Raw genomic sequence first — 22,164 nt, forward strand, 5'->3', positions numbered from 1 at the left:
TAGATTTCATTCAATCGATCAAATCGTTGCAAATTAATTTCGTTGGTGGTGAAAAGCAGGAGCAGGTCTTACCGTTACCAATTGTTACATTTTCCTGTAATTCCTTCTCAAATTCCTTCGCGATTCAACACATTCCTAGAAATAATCGAGTGAACAAATCTCGTTAAGATTCCGCGATTGTCAGTAATCCTGTTCTGCTACGCAAACAAAATTTGTATTGCCTTTGTTGAATCCTACCATGAGGAGCTGGCATAGGTATTTGTTGTTGAAAAGCTCTGCCAAGAATGTGCAAGGGCGGAAATTCTGGTTGATGAAATGCACAATTGAATAAATCTAAGAGGAAAAACGGGAATATTTAAGAATACTGGGTTTCATTTAATAAGCTGAGAAACTCAGCAAATAATTGTAAATAAACAAATTTCACCGAAAAAGCCAGCATTGCATGTGCAGCAAAAACTACTGATAAAGTCAGCATTTTTTGACAACGCATGAATCTATAGCTTTACGGAGTTTTCGGTAGCATTATTTTTTACTGAGTTAACTCTGCTGTTCAAAAACCCAGTAAAATTTTACCGACTTCGGTAATCAAATCTAAGTGTGTTCGTCGCTCTTCCAGACCGAGAAGACCGCCAGCGAGGTTCAACCTGTACCAACGGTTCTAAAAAGGGGAGATGTTGAGACAACGGAACAGAAGCGTTGGGAACACTGCCTCAGCGCACAGATTCACCATCGCTTTCCAGCTGGGCTCATCGGTGACAGCTACATGCTGCCACACGATAGACGTCAGAAGCATAAACCGGATACCGCAAATCATAGTTGTCATGCTCTATTGTACTGTGCCTCTTATCATTCATTCGAGTGTATACTTTTAACCACAGGACTGAAACGGCTGTCATCCACGAATTATTGAAGTGAAGCCAAAAATTTGGTGCTGGAGAAGGTGCTGATTTGACAGCTCGTCCAAAAATACCGTTTTAGGCACGAGACACACTCGTTTTCGAATGCGACATTCATATTTTACCTATCAATCTGGTGTTGAGTACGTATTATTTTATCCAGTTTTTCTGTAATTGCTAGATAATTTAGCCACATTTTATTAGGTACAACGATAAACGATTATCAATAGTATAATGCTTTTCTCATACGACATTTGTCGCTTTCGCACGGGGTCTGATGAGGGCAAAGCCTAAATTTGTTTACTCCAGCACTAGCGCCACACAGATGGTGGTAGGCTTCAATAACTAGCGCTTTCTTCAGGGGGTTGCTTTTAACACGTTAAGTCGAGTCCTTTTATTAAAATTGTTTGTTCGCTTACGAACGCGTTTTTATCTAATTGATATGATTCACCATATCACGGCCACCTCCCACTAACGCGTCGTAACAATATGTAGTGCACAACCCGATAAATTTTCAGCTTCATCGGTTCACTAAAACTCGAGATTTGCTTCCACAATGTTTTGATGATTATCGTTAGAGTGAGACGAAAGATAGGGAAAATAACACGGTCTCCCGTGTCCCCTTAATCATTTATATATTTGATAATCACCACGCGAGAAAAATATCTGATTTCTGATCAATAATATTTTTTATTTTCCAGAAATCCAGAGTCAGCATCTTCGAAGCAGATAACAACTCTTCCCAATCGCCGGTACGCCGAATTTTTACATGAACCGGACTCCGAGACGAGAAATTATGGACATGCTTATTCGATGGAGGACATGCCGGGGTTATGTCAACCATGTTGTTGCAAAAATGGAACGGACTGCTAGAACAAAGCGATGGGAAATTAAAAAAAATATTTTGTGAATTTCAAGTGTATATGCGTATGGAATTAATAAAAATAAAATTTTGCACATCGATTACTCAACGTAAAGAGCTGCTAATCTAAATTTAGCATTTATAATTTCATTAATCATCATTCTAAAGCAGCTCAAAAATAGTCCTAAAATGCATAAAAACTATGCATTTTCGAATGGATTACAAATCTACGTTTAAGATTAGAAATGACTAAACAATAGTCATTGGTAAACTAAACTGCATAAAATTCACTCTGTCTTCTTGTATTTTAGATATTTTATGCATGAACCCAGGCAAACCGGGATTATGCATGAAAAATAGTCATTAATGATTTTATTTATTTCTGAGTGTGGGTGCCCTTGCAATGTTACGACTCATAAAAAAATTGTAGAATATTCATACAAAAAGCGTTACGAAAGGGTGGGTGGGTTTCAAAAATGACCATTTTCGGCGTTATAAAATATGTGAATAAACCCATAGAGTATCATCGTATTTTCCATACGATATACGAATGCAAAATAGCAACTTTGGCAAAGAAAACTTTCAGTTAATAACTGTGAAAGTGCTCATAAGAACACTAAGCTGAGAAGCAGGTTCTGACCCAGTGAGGACGTAATACCAAGAAGAAGAAGAAGATCCAGGATCTCTTCTGGGGATTTCATGAAGAAATTCTTCTGGACATTTTCTCCAAAAATTCCTTCGAGAATTTTTCCAGAGTATTTATTTGGAGATTTCCTCCAGGATTTTCAAGGATTGCTCCGGGGGTATCCCCCAAGAACACCTCCAGTGATTTTCTCCGGGAATTCCACAGGAGATTTCCTCCAAAAAATACTGTTGGTATTTCCTGCGGGATTTTCTCCATAGTTCATACAGGATTTTTTTCGGAGATTCTATAAAAAATATTGCTGGAGGAATTAGCAATTGCTTCAGAATCCCTGTAGGAATTCCTTTGGAGATTCTTCAAAAATTTCTCCAGAGATCCTCATGGAATTTCTCCGTAGTTCATCTACCAATTCCTTCAAATTTCTCTGACAATTATTTTGTAACGCGACAGGTATTTTTTTCAAATTTCCTCTGTAGTTCCTCATGTTTTTTTTTCGGATTTTCTCCAGGAATTCTTCAGAATTTCTCTAGTAGTTCTTTTGGAATCCTCCGGAGTTCAATTAGGAATTTTCCAGGAGTTACTTCTGAAAGTCTAGTCGAGTCTAGTACAAGACACTGAAGACGGCCTTACTGTTGAGGTCGAAATACGCGTATCTATCAAAGGATACAAACTCTAGTGGAATTAAATGGTATAGTACTAAATTCGGGTTTTTCATCTACTTATAAGTATTCTACTAAACAGCTCGAAGATTTATTATACTTCTGAAAATTAAATACATTTCCTCCGGGTAATCATCCAGAGTTCCTTAGGCAATTTCTCATGAATTTCCCCGGAAATTCCTCTAGACGTCCTCCAGCGATTCCTGCAGAGTTCTTCGTGAAATTCCTTCGGAGTTCCTCCTGGATATTTTTAAGTTCTTCCAGAAATTCCTCTGGATTTCATAAAGCAATTCCTTGGAACTTCCTTCGGATTTCGACCGAAAATTCTTTCAGAAACTCCTCTGGAGTTCTTGCAGAACCTTCTCTTCTTTTTCCACCGGGAATTTCTTCGTATTTTGTGTTTAGTTTCTGCAAGATTTTTTTTGGTGTTCCTCTAGAAACGTGGAGTTCTACAGAATGCACCCGGAGTTTCTTCAGGAACGCATCCGGAGTTCCTCTTGGAATAGCTTAGGGCTCATTCACAAATTTCATAACGCTCTAAGGGTGGGTGTGTATTCTTGTGGTGTTATAGCTCATACAAAATTTGTAGAATATTCATACAAAAAGCGTTATCAGGGTGGGTGTCAAAAATTACCATTTGTGGCGTTATGAAATTTATGAATAAACCCTTAGGAGTTTCTATAGAATTTTGTCCTGAATTCCTCCGGAAATTTCTTCAGAGTTCCTTCAATCTTCCCCTGGAATTTCATAGCAGTTCTTCTGAAAAAGTCTCCGGAGCTGCATCTAGAATTCCTTCGGAGCTCTGCCGTAAAATCCTTCGGAATTCTTCCAGGAATTCTTTTGAGATTCATCCGGGTACGCTTTCGGGAGATTTTTTCCATGAAATTTTCCGGTTTTTTCAAACAAGCGCTCTTCCGGGGATTTCCCAAAGGATTCCCCCGATGATTTTTTCTAAGGATTTCTCCAGGGATTTTCCCCCAAAAACATTCAAGGATTCTCTCCAAGAATTTTTCTGGGGATCTCGTCCAGAAAATCTTTCGGGGATTTCATAAGAGAATTTCGGGATATTTTCAGAGAATTGGGTCCTAAAATGTTTAATGAATTCTTGTTTTTATTTAATAATACGAAAGAGCATGTTATTGCAACTACTTAAGCAAGTTTTTCAGCTCAAATAACGGCTATAACATTTTTAAATTTAAATTTTAAAAATGGTTCCTAATATGAACCTGACACTTGTGATCTTGTTTGACATTCACTTTTTCGACAAAAATGCCACAGGGCATATAGTGTTAACACTGGGGTTGTTCCTATCTGACATTTGGAAGGGACACGGAAAAAAATATACCCAACATTTGAGATTAAACCAAAGGGTGTGACAAAATCTCAAAAATCATACAAAAATGTTTTTTGTACTTAAACCAATGAAAATCATTTAAAAATTGAGTAAACTTGTGTTTCTGCCCTAACCTGAAGCGTTTAGTACTAAAATTGAGACAGGGCTTTAGGACCCTATTCATCCTGATTTTCCTTTAGGGATTTCGCTGGGGATTTACACTAGGAATTTCTCCGGAGATTTCCTCCAAGAGTTCCTACGGAGATTTCAATGATTTCTCAGGGGAATTCCAATTGCAATTCCTCTGGAAATTTTCGCCAGAAATTCCTCAAACGCTATTTTTTCGAGCATTTTTTTAGGAATTCCTCGGAAAATTTCGTTAAAAAATTCCTTCGGTATTTCCTCTGGGGATTTCCTCTTCTCCAGGATTTCCTACGGGAATTTCAAGGATTTCTCCGAAGATATCCCCCAAGAACTCCTTCGGACATATTCTCCAAGAATGCCTCAGGGGAATTGCATATGAAATACCTCCTGGGATTTCGTTCAGGGCTCCGCCTGAAATGCCTTTAGAGCTCCGCCGTGAATGCTTCGAAGTTCTTCCGTGAATTTCTTTGGAGTTCATCCAGGCACTCCTTCAAAATTCCTGTGGGAATTCCATAGGAGCTCCACCGGAAATTTCTCAGAGTTTAATTCCAAAATTCATCCAAAGATTTTCTCGTTTTTTTCCGGAGTTCCTCCAGGAATTCCACCGTACTTCCTTCAGGAATTTACCCGTGAGTTGTTCCAAGAATCCCGCTGGAAGTTCCACCAGGAATTCTACCGGAGTTCCTCCAAGAATCCCACCAAACGTTCCTCCAGGAATGCTCTTAGGAATTTTGCACGATCCCCCCGGGAGTTATTCAGGAATTCCCCCTCCATTAATTCCTCTAGGAGATCCTCCAAGAATTTCTGAGGATTCCGTTCCCAGGAGATCCTCAAAAATTTTTATCGGGAATTCCAAGAAGCATTCCTAAGTCCGTCTTCTAGGTCGTAATTCTTCCGGAAATTACGAGACAAGTTCCACCGCTACGCAGATATAAATATGCAAAACGCCAAGAATTCCTTAGTCCGCCAGGAACTTCAAAATAAATGAACTCTGCCAGGAATCGCATTCTTCCGGTGGTTTTTACGTGAATTTCTACAATTTTGATTTGTTTTTTATGGGAAAACGGACAATCAACCGGAATAACTAAAACACTACACTAGTTTAATGAACTTAAACTAACAAACAACTTTATTCTTTAGCAAAAGGTTAACATAGTCTTGTTTGCTCGACAACTGTTTCACGAATGAGGTAGTAACCACGGCATAAAAAATTAACAAGGCAGGCTCTTCACTGATGTAAACATCAAGTTTGGTTGAAAACATGTGACGTCACTCCTATCGTACCATATACCATCCGGACCACTAGATCAATTTTTTTGAAAATTTGTTCGAGGTGGATAGGAATGACGTCGTCAAGTAGCTGTCAGTTTTCGGAATATATCACCTTCTTAAATATAGTACACCGTGGTAGTAACAAAAAGCGCGCGCTAACCGCACGGTGATGACAGTAATGGCGCGCTAGCTAAAAGCAACTTCAGTGATGCGCACGCTAAGAGCATCTCCACAGTAGGGGTTGGAAATTGGTACCTCAACACCCTCGCTCAATTTCCGAACTTCATCAATCCCAAATTGTTACGATGTTGCAGAAACGCCTTACCAGGTAATCCCTTCGTCATAACGTCTGCAAGCTGATTTGCACTTGGAATATATCGTACTGCTACCTGCCCTCGCTGAATCAGTTCTCGTACGAATCGGAATTTTATATCAATGTGTTTCAATCTTCCGACATCTCGTTCATCCTCCACGACTCGAATGGTTGACTGGTTGTCCTCGAAGTAAACTATTGGTTCTTCCAGCTTCACTCCTAGTTCCTTTAGCAACCGAGTCAGCCAGATTCCATGACAAACTGTGACACACAAAGCGATGAGCTCTGCCTCAGTAGATGAGAGTGAGACCGTTGATTGTTTCCTTGTTAGCCAACTGACCGTGCATCCGTGCACACGAAAAAACAAATCCTGTCAGCGAGCGTCGATCTACCAGGTCGTTAGCCCAGTCTGCGTCTGAGTATGCTTCCATTGCCGGCGCTTCATCGTCTCCTCGAAATACCAGCCCAAGGTCAATAGTACCACGTATGTACCGAAGAATGCGCTTCAAATGTACCCAGTGCTCTTCCGTAGGGCAACTTTGAAATTGGCTGAAATAATTTACAGCCGCACACAGGTCAGGTCGAGATGTCAACGTAACGTACATTAAACATCCAACCAACTCTCGATATGGCTTGTCCGTCCGCATCGATTCTTCTCCTTTCTTGAGCCGCAACCTGCATTCCATCGGTGTTGATACTGGTTTACAATCACTCATGTTGAACCGTTTTAAAAGTCCTTCCAGAAAACTCCGCTGAGTAATTCTCAATAACCTTTCCTCGACATTTCGTTCGATTTTCATGCCGAGAAAACAGTTAATTTCCCCAACGTCAGTCATTTCGATTTCCGTCGAAAGGCACTTTTTCACAACTTCAATAAGCTTCAAGTGTCGTCCAATAAGCAAAACGTCATCCACATAAAGTACAAGAAACATTTTATTCTGTCCCGTACCCTTCACATATAAACACTTATCACTTGTGCTTCGACGGAACCCAAGTCTCTCCACAAAACTATGAAAACGTTCATTCCATGCTCTTGACGCCTGCTTCAGTCCATAGAGCGATTTATTCAATTTACACACTAGGTTCTTCCCTTTCACATATCCTTCCGGTTGAGTCATGTAAATTTCTTCAGATATCGATCCGTTCAGAAAAGCCGACTTCACGTCCATTTGGTGGACTGTCATCTTTTCTTGGTTTGCAATGGCTAAAACTGCACGGAGCGTGTCCAGCTTTGCCACCGGGGAATACGTTTCGGAATAGTCAAATCCGTATCGCTGCGTAAACCCCCGTGCCACAAGTCTTGCTTTGTACCGATCTTCTTCGCCGTTTTCACTTCTCTTCACCCGGAAAACCCACTTACAGGATATCGGAGCACGCCCTTCTGGAAGTTTCACTAGTGTCCACGTATGATTCCGCTCCAGTGCATCGATCTCTTCTTGAATAGCTGTCTTCCATTTTGGCCAATCCGCTCGTTTTTCCATCTCACTCAACGAACTAGGTAAGTTCTCCACGTAGCTCGTAGCGTTCAACGCATATCCGGTAATGTTCATATCATAATCACTGTGCCAAGAAGGAGCATGTCGATTCCGCCGCGGCCGCCAGTCACTCCTGGCTTCTTCACTCATTTCCTGCGATATTTCTCCACGAAGCGTATCGTCCCCACAGGATTCATATTCTCCCTCATTGTCCTCTTCATTTTGCTCCAGGTCACTTTGCTCTTCTGCGTCTTCATGTTCATTCGCCGGATCGGTTACTTCTTCACTTTCATCATCACTAGAATCCGCTTCTCGGGAAGATACAGGAACCCGAACGATTTCACTGTTTTCAATACTTCTTCTAGGATCCGCTTGCTTCACACCTCTATCCTCGACAAAAATCACGTCTCGTGCCACCACAATCCGCTTCCGCCTTGGATCCCATACTCGATAGCCGTTATGTGAGTATCCGATGAAAACTCCTTTCCATGATTTGCCGTCGAGTTTCCTCCGCAGCTCCTTCGGAATGTGCACAAAAACATCCGATCCGAATACTCGAAGCTTTTCCACGTTTGGTTTCTTTCCTTCCCACATTTCGAAAGGTGTCTTCTTCTCGCCGATAGCCCTTGCTGGACTGCGATTCGCCAAAAACGCCGCAGTTTGAACAGCGGAACCCCACAGCTCACTACTCACCCCAGAATCTTGCAGCATCGATCGTGTCTTCTCTACAAGCGTTCTGTTCATGCGTTCGCTGGTACCGTTTTGTTCCGGCGTGTACGGCACCGTCCACTCTATTTGCACACCCTTCTCCTTGCAAAAACTCAGGAAAGCCCGATTCTTGTACTCCGTACCGTTGTCGCAACGAAAACGCGAGATACTTCTTCCGAACTTCGCGGACACTATGGCTTCATATTCGCGGAAAACGTCCACTACCTGATCCTTCGAACTGATTAAGCACACGACGGTGAAACGGCTCCAGTCGTCAATGAAAGTCACAAAGTATTTTTCTTCATCGACGCCCACCGGTGTCACCGGGCCACATACGTCCGAATGTATGAGCTCTAGCACTCGCGTCGACCGTCGCTCTTCTCCAACCGAAAATGGCTTTCTTGATTGCTTGCCGACGATGCAAGGCTCACACACGATTTCGTCCGCGAATTTTCCATCCATATTCACTTTCATACCGGTTACCATATTATTACGTATCAAAAGTTTCAAGTTCTTTCCACTCAAATGGCCGTACCGGCGATGCCAAATCTCAAGCCCTTTCGGTATCCGCCCACACGAATAGTACGAAGAGTCTTTATGCACTTTTTCGCGGTATAAGTCCAGTTCATATAATTTACCGCGCCGGTTACCCACCGCAACTGCACCGGATTCTCGTTCAATCGACACTTTACCCTCCGCGAAAATCACTTTTAGTTCGGCCGTCTCCATTTTTCTCACTGATAGCAGATTTACTCTCGCTTCGGGAATGAACAACACATTTTTCAAAGTAATCGGAATCGACTTACCATTCACTTGAGAGTAAAGTTGTACCTCACCGTGTTCCTTTGCGACGATGCACTCTCCTTCCTTGGCTACTGCGATCTGCATCGGATTCTTCATCGGCGACAGCTGCTTGAACAAACTCTTGTCGTTTGTCAAGTGCTCCGACGAACCCGAATCGACGATCCATCCAACTTCACGGCTTGAGAATTTCCTTGCACCAGCAAAACACACACCATTTTCTTCTTCTCCCAAATGCGCACTACTCCTATTCGATCCCTTCCTTTTCTTCTCCGGGCACTCGGACAATTTATGTCCCTCTTTGTGGCAACCAAAACACTTGAACTGTTTCTTCTGATACTGGCCGGTTTTCTTCTTACTCGCTCCAGAAAATGCTGCTGAATCACCAGCCGGCAGGCTAGCTTCCACACCACCACTTTTCTGCTTAATCTCTTCGTCAAGCAGACGACACTTCACGAATTCGATTGTCAAATTTTCTTCCGGCATTGTTTCCAACGCCGTCACGACGGTAGCAAATGCCGGCCCCAACGTCAGCAAAAGATGACAAACAATATCCAGATCGTCGATTTGTGCTCCGGTGCTTTTATACTCCCGCACAATTTTGTCGAACACGAGGAAATGCTCCTGTAAACTTCCCCTCTCGTGACGGAGTGTCAGCATATTTCTTTTCAGGTGCAAACGGCTAGCTATGCTCTTCCGTTCGAACACCCGCTGCAACGCCGACCAGATTGCTTTCGGCGTCGGCTGATCCTGAACGTATTCCAGCTGATTATCATGAATCCGAGAAATCAATAAAGATTTGCACCGACGATCTTTTTTCATCCGCGCAGCAAACTGCTTCTTCTTATCCGCCTGGACAGCAGCAGTATCAGCTGCTTCGATTTTCAGTTCTTCCACTTCCGCGATTTCCCGACTGATGCACTCGGTTAACTCGTGCTCTTCCAGCACAACCAGCATCCGGTACTTCCACGCCGGATAGTTCGAACCATCGAATAACGGAACGCGCACGAAATCGTCCTTCTCCATCTTCTCGAATTTTTACTATTTGCGATTTACTGGGCCATAACCTTATGGGAAAACGGACAATCAACCGGAATAACTAAAACACTACACTAGTTTAATGAACTTAAACTAACAAACAACTTTATTCTTTAGCAAAAGGTTAACATAGTCTTGTTTGCTCGACAACTGTTTCACGAATGAGGTAGTAACAAAAAGCGCGCGCTAACCGCACGGTGATGACAGTAATGGCGCGCTAGCTAAAAGCAACCCGACTAAGGGTACATAACAAAATTATATCAGCATATGTTATTATGTTATAAGTTTTTTTCGAACATAGGTTGTTACAAACTTGATGCAGGATGTTGTTAAAATAACTAAAATTATAACAAAAAGTGTATGAATAGTAACATAAACATAACAAAATGTGTTTTAATTCTATCAAAAACATATCAAAACAAGTTATAATATTTGATACAAAGTATCAAAATTATAATACTGTTCGATATACGATAATATTGTATATTCTTGAAATGCATAACTATCTATTTATTTTGTTATAAAGTTGTTAAAAATGAACAAAAAAATATCTTAAAGGGAAATAAAACACATTATGTTATATTTCTGTTTTATTATGTCCTATGGATAACGGAGCCTAACAAAATTATATCATAATATGATATGCATATCATATTCTGATAAAATTTTATTATATTTTTGTTACAAGCCTCTAGTCGGGAACTTCAGTGATGCGCACGCTAAGAGCATCTCCACAGTAGGGGTTGGAAATTGGTACCTCAACAGTTTTGTTTATCACGTTCGAAATGGATCAGGAAAATAAAACAACCGGTGAATGCGCGTGATGTTTGGTCTATTTTTACTGGTCTAATAAATTTTGACAGGTCCATTTTTGGAATAAATTTGGAACAAAAAATGGACAACCGGTGAAGTTGCCCTAATGTGATGGTGCAAAACCGAACGCAGCCCAAAGTGTTATTATTAAAAAGGTCCTATTTTTCAAATGGTGATTACCTATTTAAATTATTTAAGATCAATTTGCTAGAGCTTCAATATATCAATAAACTGTGCAATAAATATTGCATAATGTCATTAATCCATTACTATCACAGTCATCGAAACTTCAGGTTGGAGAAAAGAATACATTGAACACATTTTCGTGTAAATTTTCTTCATTTCGAACGAACGAAAATTCCAATGACGGCCCCCTTAAAGGATTTCCAGATTGTAGATGAAAATTTGTAATTTTTCAGCTTAGGAACGAACATCTTCCTTATATTTTCCTAGGATTTTTATTTGTAATTGTAAACTAAAGAATTGCTCCTCCGGAAATTCGCGTGCTCCCTGGATAAAATTCTGCTAAACGTTGAGCCGACGAGATGTTTTTCGGATTTTACATCAATCAACTTTTTAAACGGTCTAAACGGTTCATACATATCTGCATTTATGTTTGACAAACTACAAAACCTGCAGCTTTCTATCAGAAAAAGCAAGAAAATTTCATTTTTATAACTCCTCAAAGGGCTTCAAATAAGCGAGCTACAACTTATAAGAACATAACTGCCATTACAACTTACTACTCCGGTGTTTGTGGAATGTAATGTGAAGTTTCAACAATATCATAGATAATTCTACCAAACCATCCAAGAGGCGCTACTGACTAGTAATAATACACTATTGTGCATCGTGGTTCATTGGTTTTTATCAGGGCTCTCGTTCGTGAGAGCAGAATCTCGACTCGCCATTTGCCGACGTAAAAAAAATCGTATCGGCTTATCCATCTACGCTCAGATGAGCTCATTCATATATTTCATAACACTGAAATAGGCCATTTTGAATACACACCCACTCCCTAATAACGCTTTTTTGTATGCACCGTAACATCGTTTTGCACCTTTGGGGTCATGCACAAATTACGTCACGCTCTAAGGGGGGGAGGGGGTCGAGCAAAAGGTGACAAGCCTTACAAAATTTTCGGAGGACTCATACAAAAAGTGTGACAAAGGGGGGGAGGGGGTCGGAAAAATTGGAATTTAGCGTGACATAATTTGTGTACCATCCCTTTTCAATAATTCCATGGCGCTATTTTAAGGATGTTACAGCTCATACAAAATTTGTAAAATACTCATACATAATGCGTTACGAATGGGTGGGTGGGTATCGATAATGGCCGTTTTTGGCGTTAAGAAATTTGTGAATAAACCCTAAAGACTCCCACTCACCATCTCTCCAGCATTATGAAATTTGTGAATGAACCCCTTATGAGTCTCCGGTGGAGTTGCTTTTATTATTGTGAATTTTCTTGGAAGATGGATTTGAAGGGATATTGCTTCAGCTGGTTTGAAATCTGCGGTAAATTTCAAGGGGCACTCCAATACATTCAGGCGGTATGAATATCCTCTAACTCAATAGGATTGTGGCTCGCAGTTACTCACAATTCACATAAAACATCTGCGAATAGACGATTCTAGATATATCCATTACATTGAAGTCCAGTTTCGAACACATTTCTAAATATTTGATTGAAATTTAAGTAATTGAAAACTTAACCAAAATAAAATTTTCCAAATATGCATCAAAACGCCCCTCAAAATATGCTTCCCTCCAGCTCGTAGCATAAGCCATTTTACGAGACAGTCGGTTGACGTTTTCTGGTGGACCGCTCATTGTTATTGTTTTAAAAACTAGCATGATAAGTGAATGGCGCTGGTAACGTTTTTGTTGGTGATGACATTTTCGCCTCATTCTGGCTATTTTTCTACGCGGTTACATGTCTGATGTTACCAGTAAAAAAAATAAAATCTTCCCTGACTGCTAATTTTAATTTTACTGGGGAAGATTGAAAATCTCGTTGCACGCCATTAATGAATGAGCTCCTCCCAAATGTGGCACTAGAAGAAACGTAAATAAATGGGCCCGCCAGCAAGTTTCAAAGCTGATAAACAAACAAAAAACATATGATTCGAAACGTCTCATAAAATGGCTTCTAAGCAACATAAAAACAATTGTCAAAAGGAATCAAAACAAACCACACAAAAATCGTGGTAGTGAAAAGGCAATCTAACGTACGTGTTGCACCAACAGCAACGGTGTATACAAAAATGTCAGAAAATCAGTCGATTTCGAATACCGTGGTGCATCAATGCCCGGACGCTTAAGTCAGTGGTCACCAAACTGCGGCCCGCGGGCCGCATGCGGCCCTCGAGAAGGTTTTGTGCGGCCCGCGAATGGATTTTAAATATTAATGTTATATTGTTTTGATATTAATGTTAATAATCCTTTGCTCTTGAAACTTTGGTCTTGAAAAGTCAATTTTCGAAATCACACATTTGATAGTATCTGCGTTCATTCATCTTCATGACATAAGGAGTAGCATGAATTTGACTTTTTTATCAATTAATTATCAGCTCACAATCATTCAAAGATTCAAAGTTTCTAAAACCCTTAAATTTTCTTGAATTTCTAAAGAAGATCTAGTACATAGCACCCTGCAAAAAATCTTCAAATCCCCACTATTCTGAACATACTTCAGTTTAAAAAATTGTGCCATATGTGCTTATTCTGCGAGACGTGTGAGGTGAGATGAGTCGAATGAGGTGACAATTGTCGACTCGCTCCCATTTGATTAACATTAGTCGTCTCACGTCACTCGAGGTGAGAGCGACTCATCTCGACTCACACGCCGCGCAGAATAAGCACAATTATCTTAGTCTAGTGGAGGTGTCCGCAGAATTATGTTATTCGAAATATTTCAAGATTAAATGCTTTTTGAATGTTTGCAAATTTTTCGATCTTCCATAAAAAATGGTTAACTTTGATGAGCTGACTGAGTATACTAATGTTGTATACTAATTTTTGTATAGCTTTTTCACATTTAAATAATGGCGCGTACATGGTTGGTTTGAGTTTTCACAGAATTTTCGTGTTTTAAGAAAGTTCAGGTGAACCCAAACTTTTGCACGATGGCTTGAATGACTGCTCCTTTGATTTTGAATAGTTTTCAGATTTTTCGCTAAAATTTTGTGAGTGCTCTTCAAAAAACATATGATTATGATTTTAATGAGACATTGATTCAAAATTTTGGTCAATCCAATGCTGAGAAAATCATCCATGTTTTTTGAAAAATGTCACAACTTTAAGTAAAATTTAGTACACAAAATTCAAAATCAATTTTCATGAATTCTGTTACATTACCTAACATAATTAAAATTAAATACAGCTGTTAAAATTAATCCTTGCAAATCTTGCGGCCCGCGACTCATTTTGAAAGCGGTGAAATGGCCCGTATAGTCGGTTAGGCTGAGGACCACTGGCTTAAGTCAACACAAATATTCAAATTCTAATATGAAGGTGTTGTTTTGGAAAATCCTTGATGTTGTAGCGTTTTGGACATTGTTTTAATCGAGATCTTCACGAGAGTGATGAAAATTTTGGTAAAAACCATGTTTTTAGCTTGAAATCATTCAAATATTGAAGCATGTCTGGTCTATAAATCCGGACACCTGATGCAAGTATTGTCTTTAAATCCGGACACTTTTGGATCAAAATCCAGACAACTGTTTTAAAGCATGTTATTTTCGTTTAATTTTAATGAAAATTATATCAACATATAATCAAAAATAAATCTCTAATAAACTCGATGTCCTCCTTTGCCATATAATATCAAAGAAAATAGCACGTTTGTGATGTTGATAGTTTGATTACCTGAGCTGAAGCTAATGTGTCTTGATCTGCAGTTGATGGGGCTTGAACTGTTATCAAGGAAGATATACTCATTCTATTCAACATTCTTTTAAATTCTGATAACTTACTACACTTTTCATAGTTATTTTTCATGTTCTCTCTTGGTTGTTCTTCCTTGAAACACACTTACACCAGTCAAATCTGGGTCTTTTAAACGATGTCCGGATCTTAAAACACTGGCTCGTTATCCCGGACAGTCTATTTACACACCAATCAAAACATGTTTTCAGCATTTTTAGCATCAAAGGAGTTACAGAACATTTAATATATATTTTCTTAAACACTTATGATTAAACTTTCTATGGAAATATTATTTCACTAGCTTTTTCCTTCGTCCAAACACCGTTCACGCGTTCGTCGATTCGGTTTCTTGAGTTGGGGTTTGTACCCGCGACGAAATGACGTCCAACATGAACAAATTATTTGTTTTTATTTTTATTAATTATTTGACAGTGGTTACTAGATTCAAAATGAAATAAAGTGACAGCACTGTTAAAATAAAAGAAGAGAATAAAAACAAACAAATATTACTTAATTTTTACTTTAATTAGTTTAATATAACCAAAGTGTCCGGTTATTCGCTCCCAATACGCCAATTCGTCCGGTGGGGTGTGCTGCTGTCGTCATGATGATGGTTGACGAGAGCAATGCCAAACCATTCATGGTTTCAAACATTCGGAACAAAAATATTTATTTTCACCGCTTACTTCACTTATGTATGAAATTGAATGAGATCCAATGATAGAGAATTCATTTATCTACCCAATGGTGTTTTTAGGGACAAGCGGAGAATGTCCCGAAGCGTATTTTATTCAAGCGCAAAAATCGCTCAGGCGAAAGTTCCAATGAAACTAACCTCACATATCCTGGTTTTCCAACCTCAAACTACCTAGTGCTTCTACCAGCCGGATCTCAATTTTTATGAAAGTACAGTGGGGATTCGCTCGTTGGGGTCCGCTACATGGAAGGACTCGATGGTTGAATATTCGCTGGTTGGAAAATATTCCAGCTTAAAAGCACTCAAATGTCAAGAGTTGTTGTCAAACTGACTTTAACGTCTGAGTACCGTCGCATTGAAGTCTTCATATACAGAACAAATGCGTATGTAATTTGCGTTTCGTGACGATTTGCTCTCCAGTTTGCGTTAGTGTGGAACATTTTCACCAGCTGTCAGTCGTTCCAACTAACGGGTCGGATTCGCTTGATGGAAGGCAGTCGTGTTCCAACCAGCGAATCCCCACTGTAGTGCAATAATACAAAAAACAAACGTATGTAGAACATAGAGAATGGATATTCCTACCTTTTCCCGCCTAACTGTTTCACTGTGAACCCGTCTTATATCAGGAAAATAATAGTAGTTTGCGGAACAAGTTGCAGAATGATGATTTTTACAGCACGAGTCGTAAATTTATCCTACGAGCTTGCCGAGTGCTGTAAAAATCGAGTTTTGCAACGAGTTACGTACAACATTTTTTGCAATTTCGTAGAAGACCACTTGAATGGTATCAGAAATTGTATCGGAATGCATTCACCATTATTTTACAATTCTGAGGAATTGTTGTGTTATGATTCATTACGCAGCTCAAAACAGTTTGAGTAATGAGAAAGCGTTACGTAATGAATCATTACAGGACTGGTTTCAGTTAGGTAATGAATATTCCCGCACTTGCGTACTCCAGTGCAGGAAAGTAGGCCGTTTCATGACAGATTGGCGTGATGGAAAAACAGCATTTACGATGAGAAATTGCAAAAAACATTTTTCCCCCACAGCGGCATGTGATGGATGCATGAAAATCAAATCTCTCATCATCTGACTAGTTGCGCTACTAAAGTATAGATTTCTAACGTATGTTGCGTTTTTGCGATTGGAAGCGTATTGGTACCGTCCGGATTTTGATTCACCACGGTACATCTCTCTCTTTCATCGACCGACGATTTGAGGAACGGCGGTTTATAACCGCCGTGTCCAATCTGGAAATCTCCGTACAATACTTCCCAGCTTTTACTCCGTCTGCCTCCATTCTAGTACTGCAAATCATGTCAAGACAATCCGATATAAATAACTATGCTTCTCTGTTTTGTTTTGGCTCTTCTTCCGTAGCTTGGCAAATGAAATTTACTACCGTGCGTCGTATTTTTCGGCTGATACGGATCGAAAGTTAATATTATTATAATTTTTTTCTTTGGGTGTCTAGTTAGACGGCTAAGACCGATCACGGTCCATCTCGCCAATTATTATTATTGAAGAAGAACAGTCAGATTATAAAAAAATAACACCGAACATCAATCGACACAAACATGTCCCGTATAAAAATGGAGTGCGATCCGATGACCTCGCTTCGTCATCGACTCGGCAAGGAGCTTGTCTGCATCGAATATCCCGGCGTAGTGCGAAATCCGGACCGGATGATGGCATCGCTCGGAGGAGCCGCGAACTTAGTACAGTAAGTGTTACTTGCATCTTCCAAGGTGGCGACCTAGTCGGGAATTCTCCATTATTTCCTTGAAATTTTGGGATCGATACATTCTAAAAAATGAGATTCTGGCGAATACTATAGAATTCTCAGGAATTTGTTTTTCGATTCTGAGTGGCCACCCTGGATGGGAAAAAGTTCTTCGTTAATATCTAAGTTCTTTTCTTCAGGCAATCTGTGCGGAAAAACGTCGTCTAGAGCTGAGATTCCGTCCGGAATCGATCTACTCGAAGCCGGCTTTCGGAGATCGCCACAACAAAACTGGATTAGTTCTGAGGATAAGGACACGTCGTAAGCGTAGCCAGCCGAACGAGGTGGAGATCCGGTCGTTGGAGATTGCAGTCGAGTCGGCCTGGTATTTAGATTCGAGAGCATGTGTGACTTCCAGTTGTTGCCGGCCTTTCGGAATAAATTGACCTCAGCGGTGAATGCTTGTATGAGCAGTTGGTTCCGAAAGGAGTTTCGACGACGGCCTTGACGGAAGGATCTGAAGGCATTCCGTACTTTTTGCCCCCAATCACATTCAGTCGCTTTGACACGGCCCCAGTTGAGCATCTTCAAGGCGAAGGACATTCTTGCCGATATGATGGGAGCAACGGAGAAGGAGCGCGCGAAAAGGACTAAGCACGGAATTTATGTGTCCTTTAATTTGCCTGGATCCTCTTCCAACCGAAGCCAATGCCTTAGCATTGGAAACTATCAAGAGCCGGAACGTCCGACAGGAAGTGATTGCAATGGTCACGAAGAAAATTCGAGGAACGTCCAATCTGGACCAAGACTGCCTCAAAGGAAGCCTCCAGTTGAGGCGAGGACGACATCCGTTTACTTGCTCCCCAAGCTTGGCCTTCTATTTCGTAAATGGACCATGGCGTGGAACGTGGGTCCGTTTCGGGTACGATCCGCGAAAATTGGTTCGAATCTCGCTACTATCAGTTGCTGGATTTCCGTGTCCCGAGCCGTTGGCGCCATGCACGACAAGGTCAAAGTTAAACGGACCCAAAATCCGGTGCGCCCTTGTATGCGTTTCTCCAATCCGGCTCGAACAATCGTGACCCGAGCAAACCGAGCGTCAATCGGACCGCGGGCCAAGCAAAGCGATTACGTTTTTACCCCGGACACATTGCCACAGGTGAGAATCATCTTCTACCAGTACTGTGACGTAAAGGTGCCCAGAATTCAAGCAAATGCTGAGAAGATCCCAACGCCGCTGATGGGAGCGGCTTGCAACGAAAAGACCGGATGGTTGCCGCCGAGATTCGACGAACAGTGTCGAGACATTTTGACGGAGATTGTCCTGACCAATTTCAAGGAGAAGAAGGGTGACGATCGGCCAGCACCAGTGCCAGCGAGTTCGAGACGGGGGATGAGACTTCGATGACCTATGACGAGGAGGAAGACACTGATATTGAAATTGGGGCGGAGAAGTTCATGAAAAGTACGTTTAAGTAGAATGGAAGAAATAAATTAATAATCGTTCGCGAATCCCATTTTGTGTTTTATTATGATGAATTCATCCTTTTTGGGACCAGCAATGTAGAGGGGGAAAGGTCAGGAATTTGAAACTACGTACCGAATAACACAGGCGAATACTGACGTAAAACAGAAATTTCAGGATGTATGAACTTAACTTAAGTCTGTGAAAAGAACCTGCTACTACAAGATATCTATACAACAATCCGAAATCCAGATGTCATTTGGAATACTACTCTCCCAATTCTTCCAGCAATTTTCAAAGGATACTTCAAGGGATTTCTTTAGAAGTTGTTTCAGGAATTCCTTGAACACTTTCAACGTGACTACCACCAATAATTTTCTAGGAATTACTTTAAAAAAATTCCAAGACTTTCCAAGCACTTTCTCCAAATATTTTCACTAACTTTTCAAACGAATTCTCCAGCTGTTACACTAAGAGATCTTAAGATTCCCACTGAATTTCTTCCAAGAAGACCAGCAAGAGTAATCATGAGTTTTTAATGAAATTTGTTTGAGGATTTCAATTCTACGCCATTTCATCCAAAAAATCCACGAGGGGTTATCCGAGTAAATCTATTAAGGGGCAGGATCCGTCATCAATTTTTGATTTTAAGAGCAGTATTTTCCCAATGTTATGGATTTTACGCCACCTGAGTAAATCCAGAACCTTGGTATTTTTTTTTTTTTTTTTTTCTATTTTCCAACCGAAACACAGGGACATTTCACGCAATGAAATATTCAAACTTTGATAACTTTTTTATTTCTCGATCTTTTGGCACAATTTCTCACAAGCTGTGAATGAAATTATCGCGGAAATAAGACGAAAATAGGCATTTTTCAAGCAACCCGACAATTAGTTGCAGCCTTTATCTGCGAGAAACAGATCACGTGAACTGCTATAATTATTGATCATTGTACTGACGAAAAGCCAAGCTCGATCCGATGATATGCATCGATCCAATTTAATCGGCTCTAAACTTATCGCCAATAATTATCACAAGAGAAATGACAAAAATGTTTACCGGCCGACGGATTCGAGCCCATAATATAAATTCTCTGCTGCAGATCTCGTGAGAGCACACTCTCGCAGTGCTGGACGGGTAGGATATTATCGCATACGCAGTGTCGTAAAAATCAGCCGAATGATACCCCGATCAGTGCGAAAACGAACAAAAAACAAACTCCGCTAGCAAGAAGCCAATCTGACTCGAGTGCGAATGCGACCGAGAAAGAGAGTGGGTGCAAACACGCACACATTCAGTTTCACCCACTGTTGGTGTCATTTCAAAATTCAGTTTCACCTAGAGGCACTGAAATTGAAAATTGAATATAAAAAAATACAAATGAATTTATATTACTGGTATAAGAAAACGGCAATGTGATGCCTCCAGTTGATGAATCATGATTGTCTTTTATAAAAAAATACAACTTTTGCAATTGCGATGTTTTGTGGGGTATTCTGAAGGAAATGATTTTTTTCACTAGTGAAATTGAATTGAATGTCAGTAGTGGATGAGAATTAGTGTAGCAAAGTAATTGAAAAACTGAATGCACGTTCTACCAGATTCGTGCATGTATTGTCAAACAAATTCACACAAAGAAGAATTCAATGATGACGGAGCCTACTGAGGATCGGCGTTGGTTGACTGTATATTGAATTATGCAGACACTGCGCATACGTCTCTTTTCCTCCGAAAATCGGCTTGAGCGATAGGCTTACGATAATCGCCGTGACCGATAATTTCACTCCCTGCTCACAAGTTTCAAAAAAAAACTCTTCTAGTTTAAGTATCTATGTCAATATCTGTCATTGATGATCTGGTTTTAAAGATATTCTGATGTTCCTTAGAGGACGAAATTCTCCATTTAAAATATCTTTTGGTGGTCATTTTTTGTTTACGTCATTTATTGTGGCGCTCATTTTAAATTCACATCAAAAACTCAAGTAGGCTTGGATTTTTTCGTTTTTAAGGACGCAATGTTTCAATTTGCTTAATCTGAAAACATTTGGTGATTTTATTAACACTGTGACGGTATATCGACATTTCAGATAATCGCATTACGTGGATTTATCTTGCAGAGCACAATATCAAAAAAAAAATTAAAATGCCGGCTACACAAAGCTAGATGATAAGGAGCTACTCTGAAAAAATCATGCAAATCGGATAAATATTCTAGGAGATATCTAAAAATTACGATATGATGTATTTTTTAAATTTTTAAGGGCCCAGATAGCCGTAGCGGTAAACGCGCAGCTATTCAGCATGACCAAGCTGAGGGTCGTGGGTTCGAATCCACCGGTCGAGGATCTTTTCGGATTGGAAAATTTCTCGACTTCCCAGGGCATTAGTATCTTCGTACTTGCCACCGATATACACATGCAAAAATGGTCATTGGCAAAGTAAGCTCTCAGTTAATAACTGTGGAAGTGCTCATAAGAACACTAAGCTGAGAAGCAGGCTCTGTCCCAGTGGGGAGTAACGCCAGAAAGAAGAAGAAGAAGATCTTATTAGGCCAGCGTAGTACCAGATACATACACACTAGACCTGTTCACTTTTTCTAAGGTACCCGTGCCACATCAAATTCTGAACTTATTTATCAAAACAAGTTATTTATCTGTCCAAAAATGATACAATTTGGTAAAGTTTTAGAGGTGTATCAAATCGATTTTGTGGTTTTTTGGACTATTTCCCCGAAATGCGTTCCTGAAACCCAGAAAAATCATTGAAAATTATTCGAAATACCACTAGCCTTTTTCTAACACAATAGTCTATCACTTTGCCGAAGACACTAGGGTGTTTTGACCGCTTCTTCATTATGCTTTTAACGTAATTAGTCAAAAAATCTCGAAAAACGCAATATATTTTTCCAGTTTGCCATATCAATTTCGATAAAAATCTTATTATATTTTGTATCCAATTCAACTATCTATTTGATCTAAATGTTACGAACATATCGTTCATACATCATTTTCATGTGAGAATTGAATTTCACTTCGAAATAATTGAAAGTGTATCACTCTATACCCTAAAATCTCATAGGGTTGCCAACACAATTACACTCTATGAAAACCACAGTTACCCATGATTTAGACGTCATGTCTTTGAACCCTACTGTCCATCATCATCGGCTCAAAATAGAGTTGATGGTAAGGTTTGGTTCTAAGGATCAGAAGATCCACGGTTCAAGTGCAAGGAATAATCTTTTTTTCCATAATCAACAGTAATCGTAGCTTATCATCACAATCTTCGGTTAACAACACCCCTCCATCGTAAAGATTTTTGTGTGAATATTTTACAAGTTTTGTATGAGCCGTAATATCATAGAGTCACCGAAGCCCCCTTTTCAGCG

At 40.1% G+C, this 22,164-nt stretch overlaps 1 protein-coding gene and 1 long non-coding RNA gene across 2 annotated transcripts; both read left to right on the top strand.

The window, feature by feature from the left end:
- Nucleotides 1-651: 651 nt before the first annotated feature.
- On the top strand, nt 652-1,889 carry LOC110676996. Its single transcript, XR_002500878.1, has 2 exons — nt 652-1,039; nt 1,598-1,889. It is a non-coding gene; the product is annotated as an uncharacterized LOC110676996 (long non-coding RNA).
- A 15,184-nt stretch (nt 1,890-17,073) lies between these two features.
- On the top strand, nt 17,074-18,822 carry LOC5571848 (general transcription factor 3C polypeptide 5; the record flags this gene model as incomplete). Its single annotated transcript, XM_021839647.1, is given in 6 exon segments — nt 17,074-17,310; nt 17,511-17,753; nt 17,819-17,992; nt 17,994-18,248; nt 18,250-18,270; nt 18,272-18,822. Coding segments are annotated over 6 exon segments (1,377 nt in total), but the record flags the coding sequence as incomplete, so codon positions are not given.
- Between the last annotated feature and the right edge of the window lie 3,342 nt (nt 18,823-22,164).

Source organism: Aedes aegypti, chromosome 2 (genome assembly GCF_002204515.2).
Source record: "Aedes aegypti strain LVP_AGWG chromosome 2, AaegL5.0 Primary Assembly, whole genome shotgun sequence".
Lineage (NCBI taxonomy): Eukaryota > Metazoa > Arthropoda > Insecta > Diptera > Culicidae > Aedes > Aedes aegypti.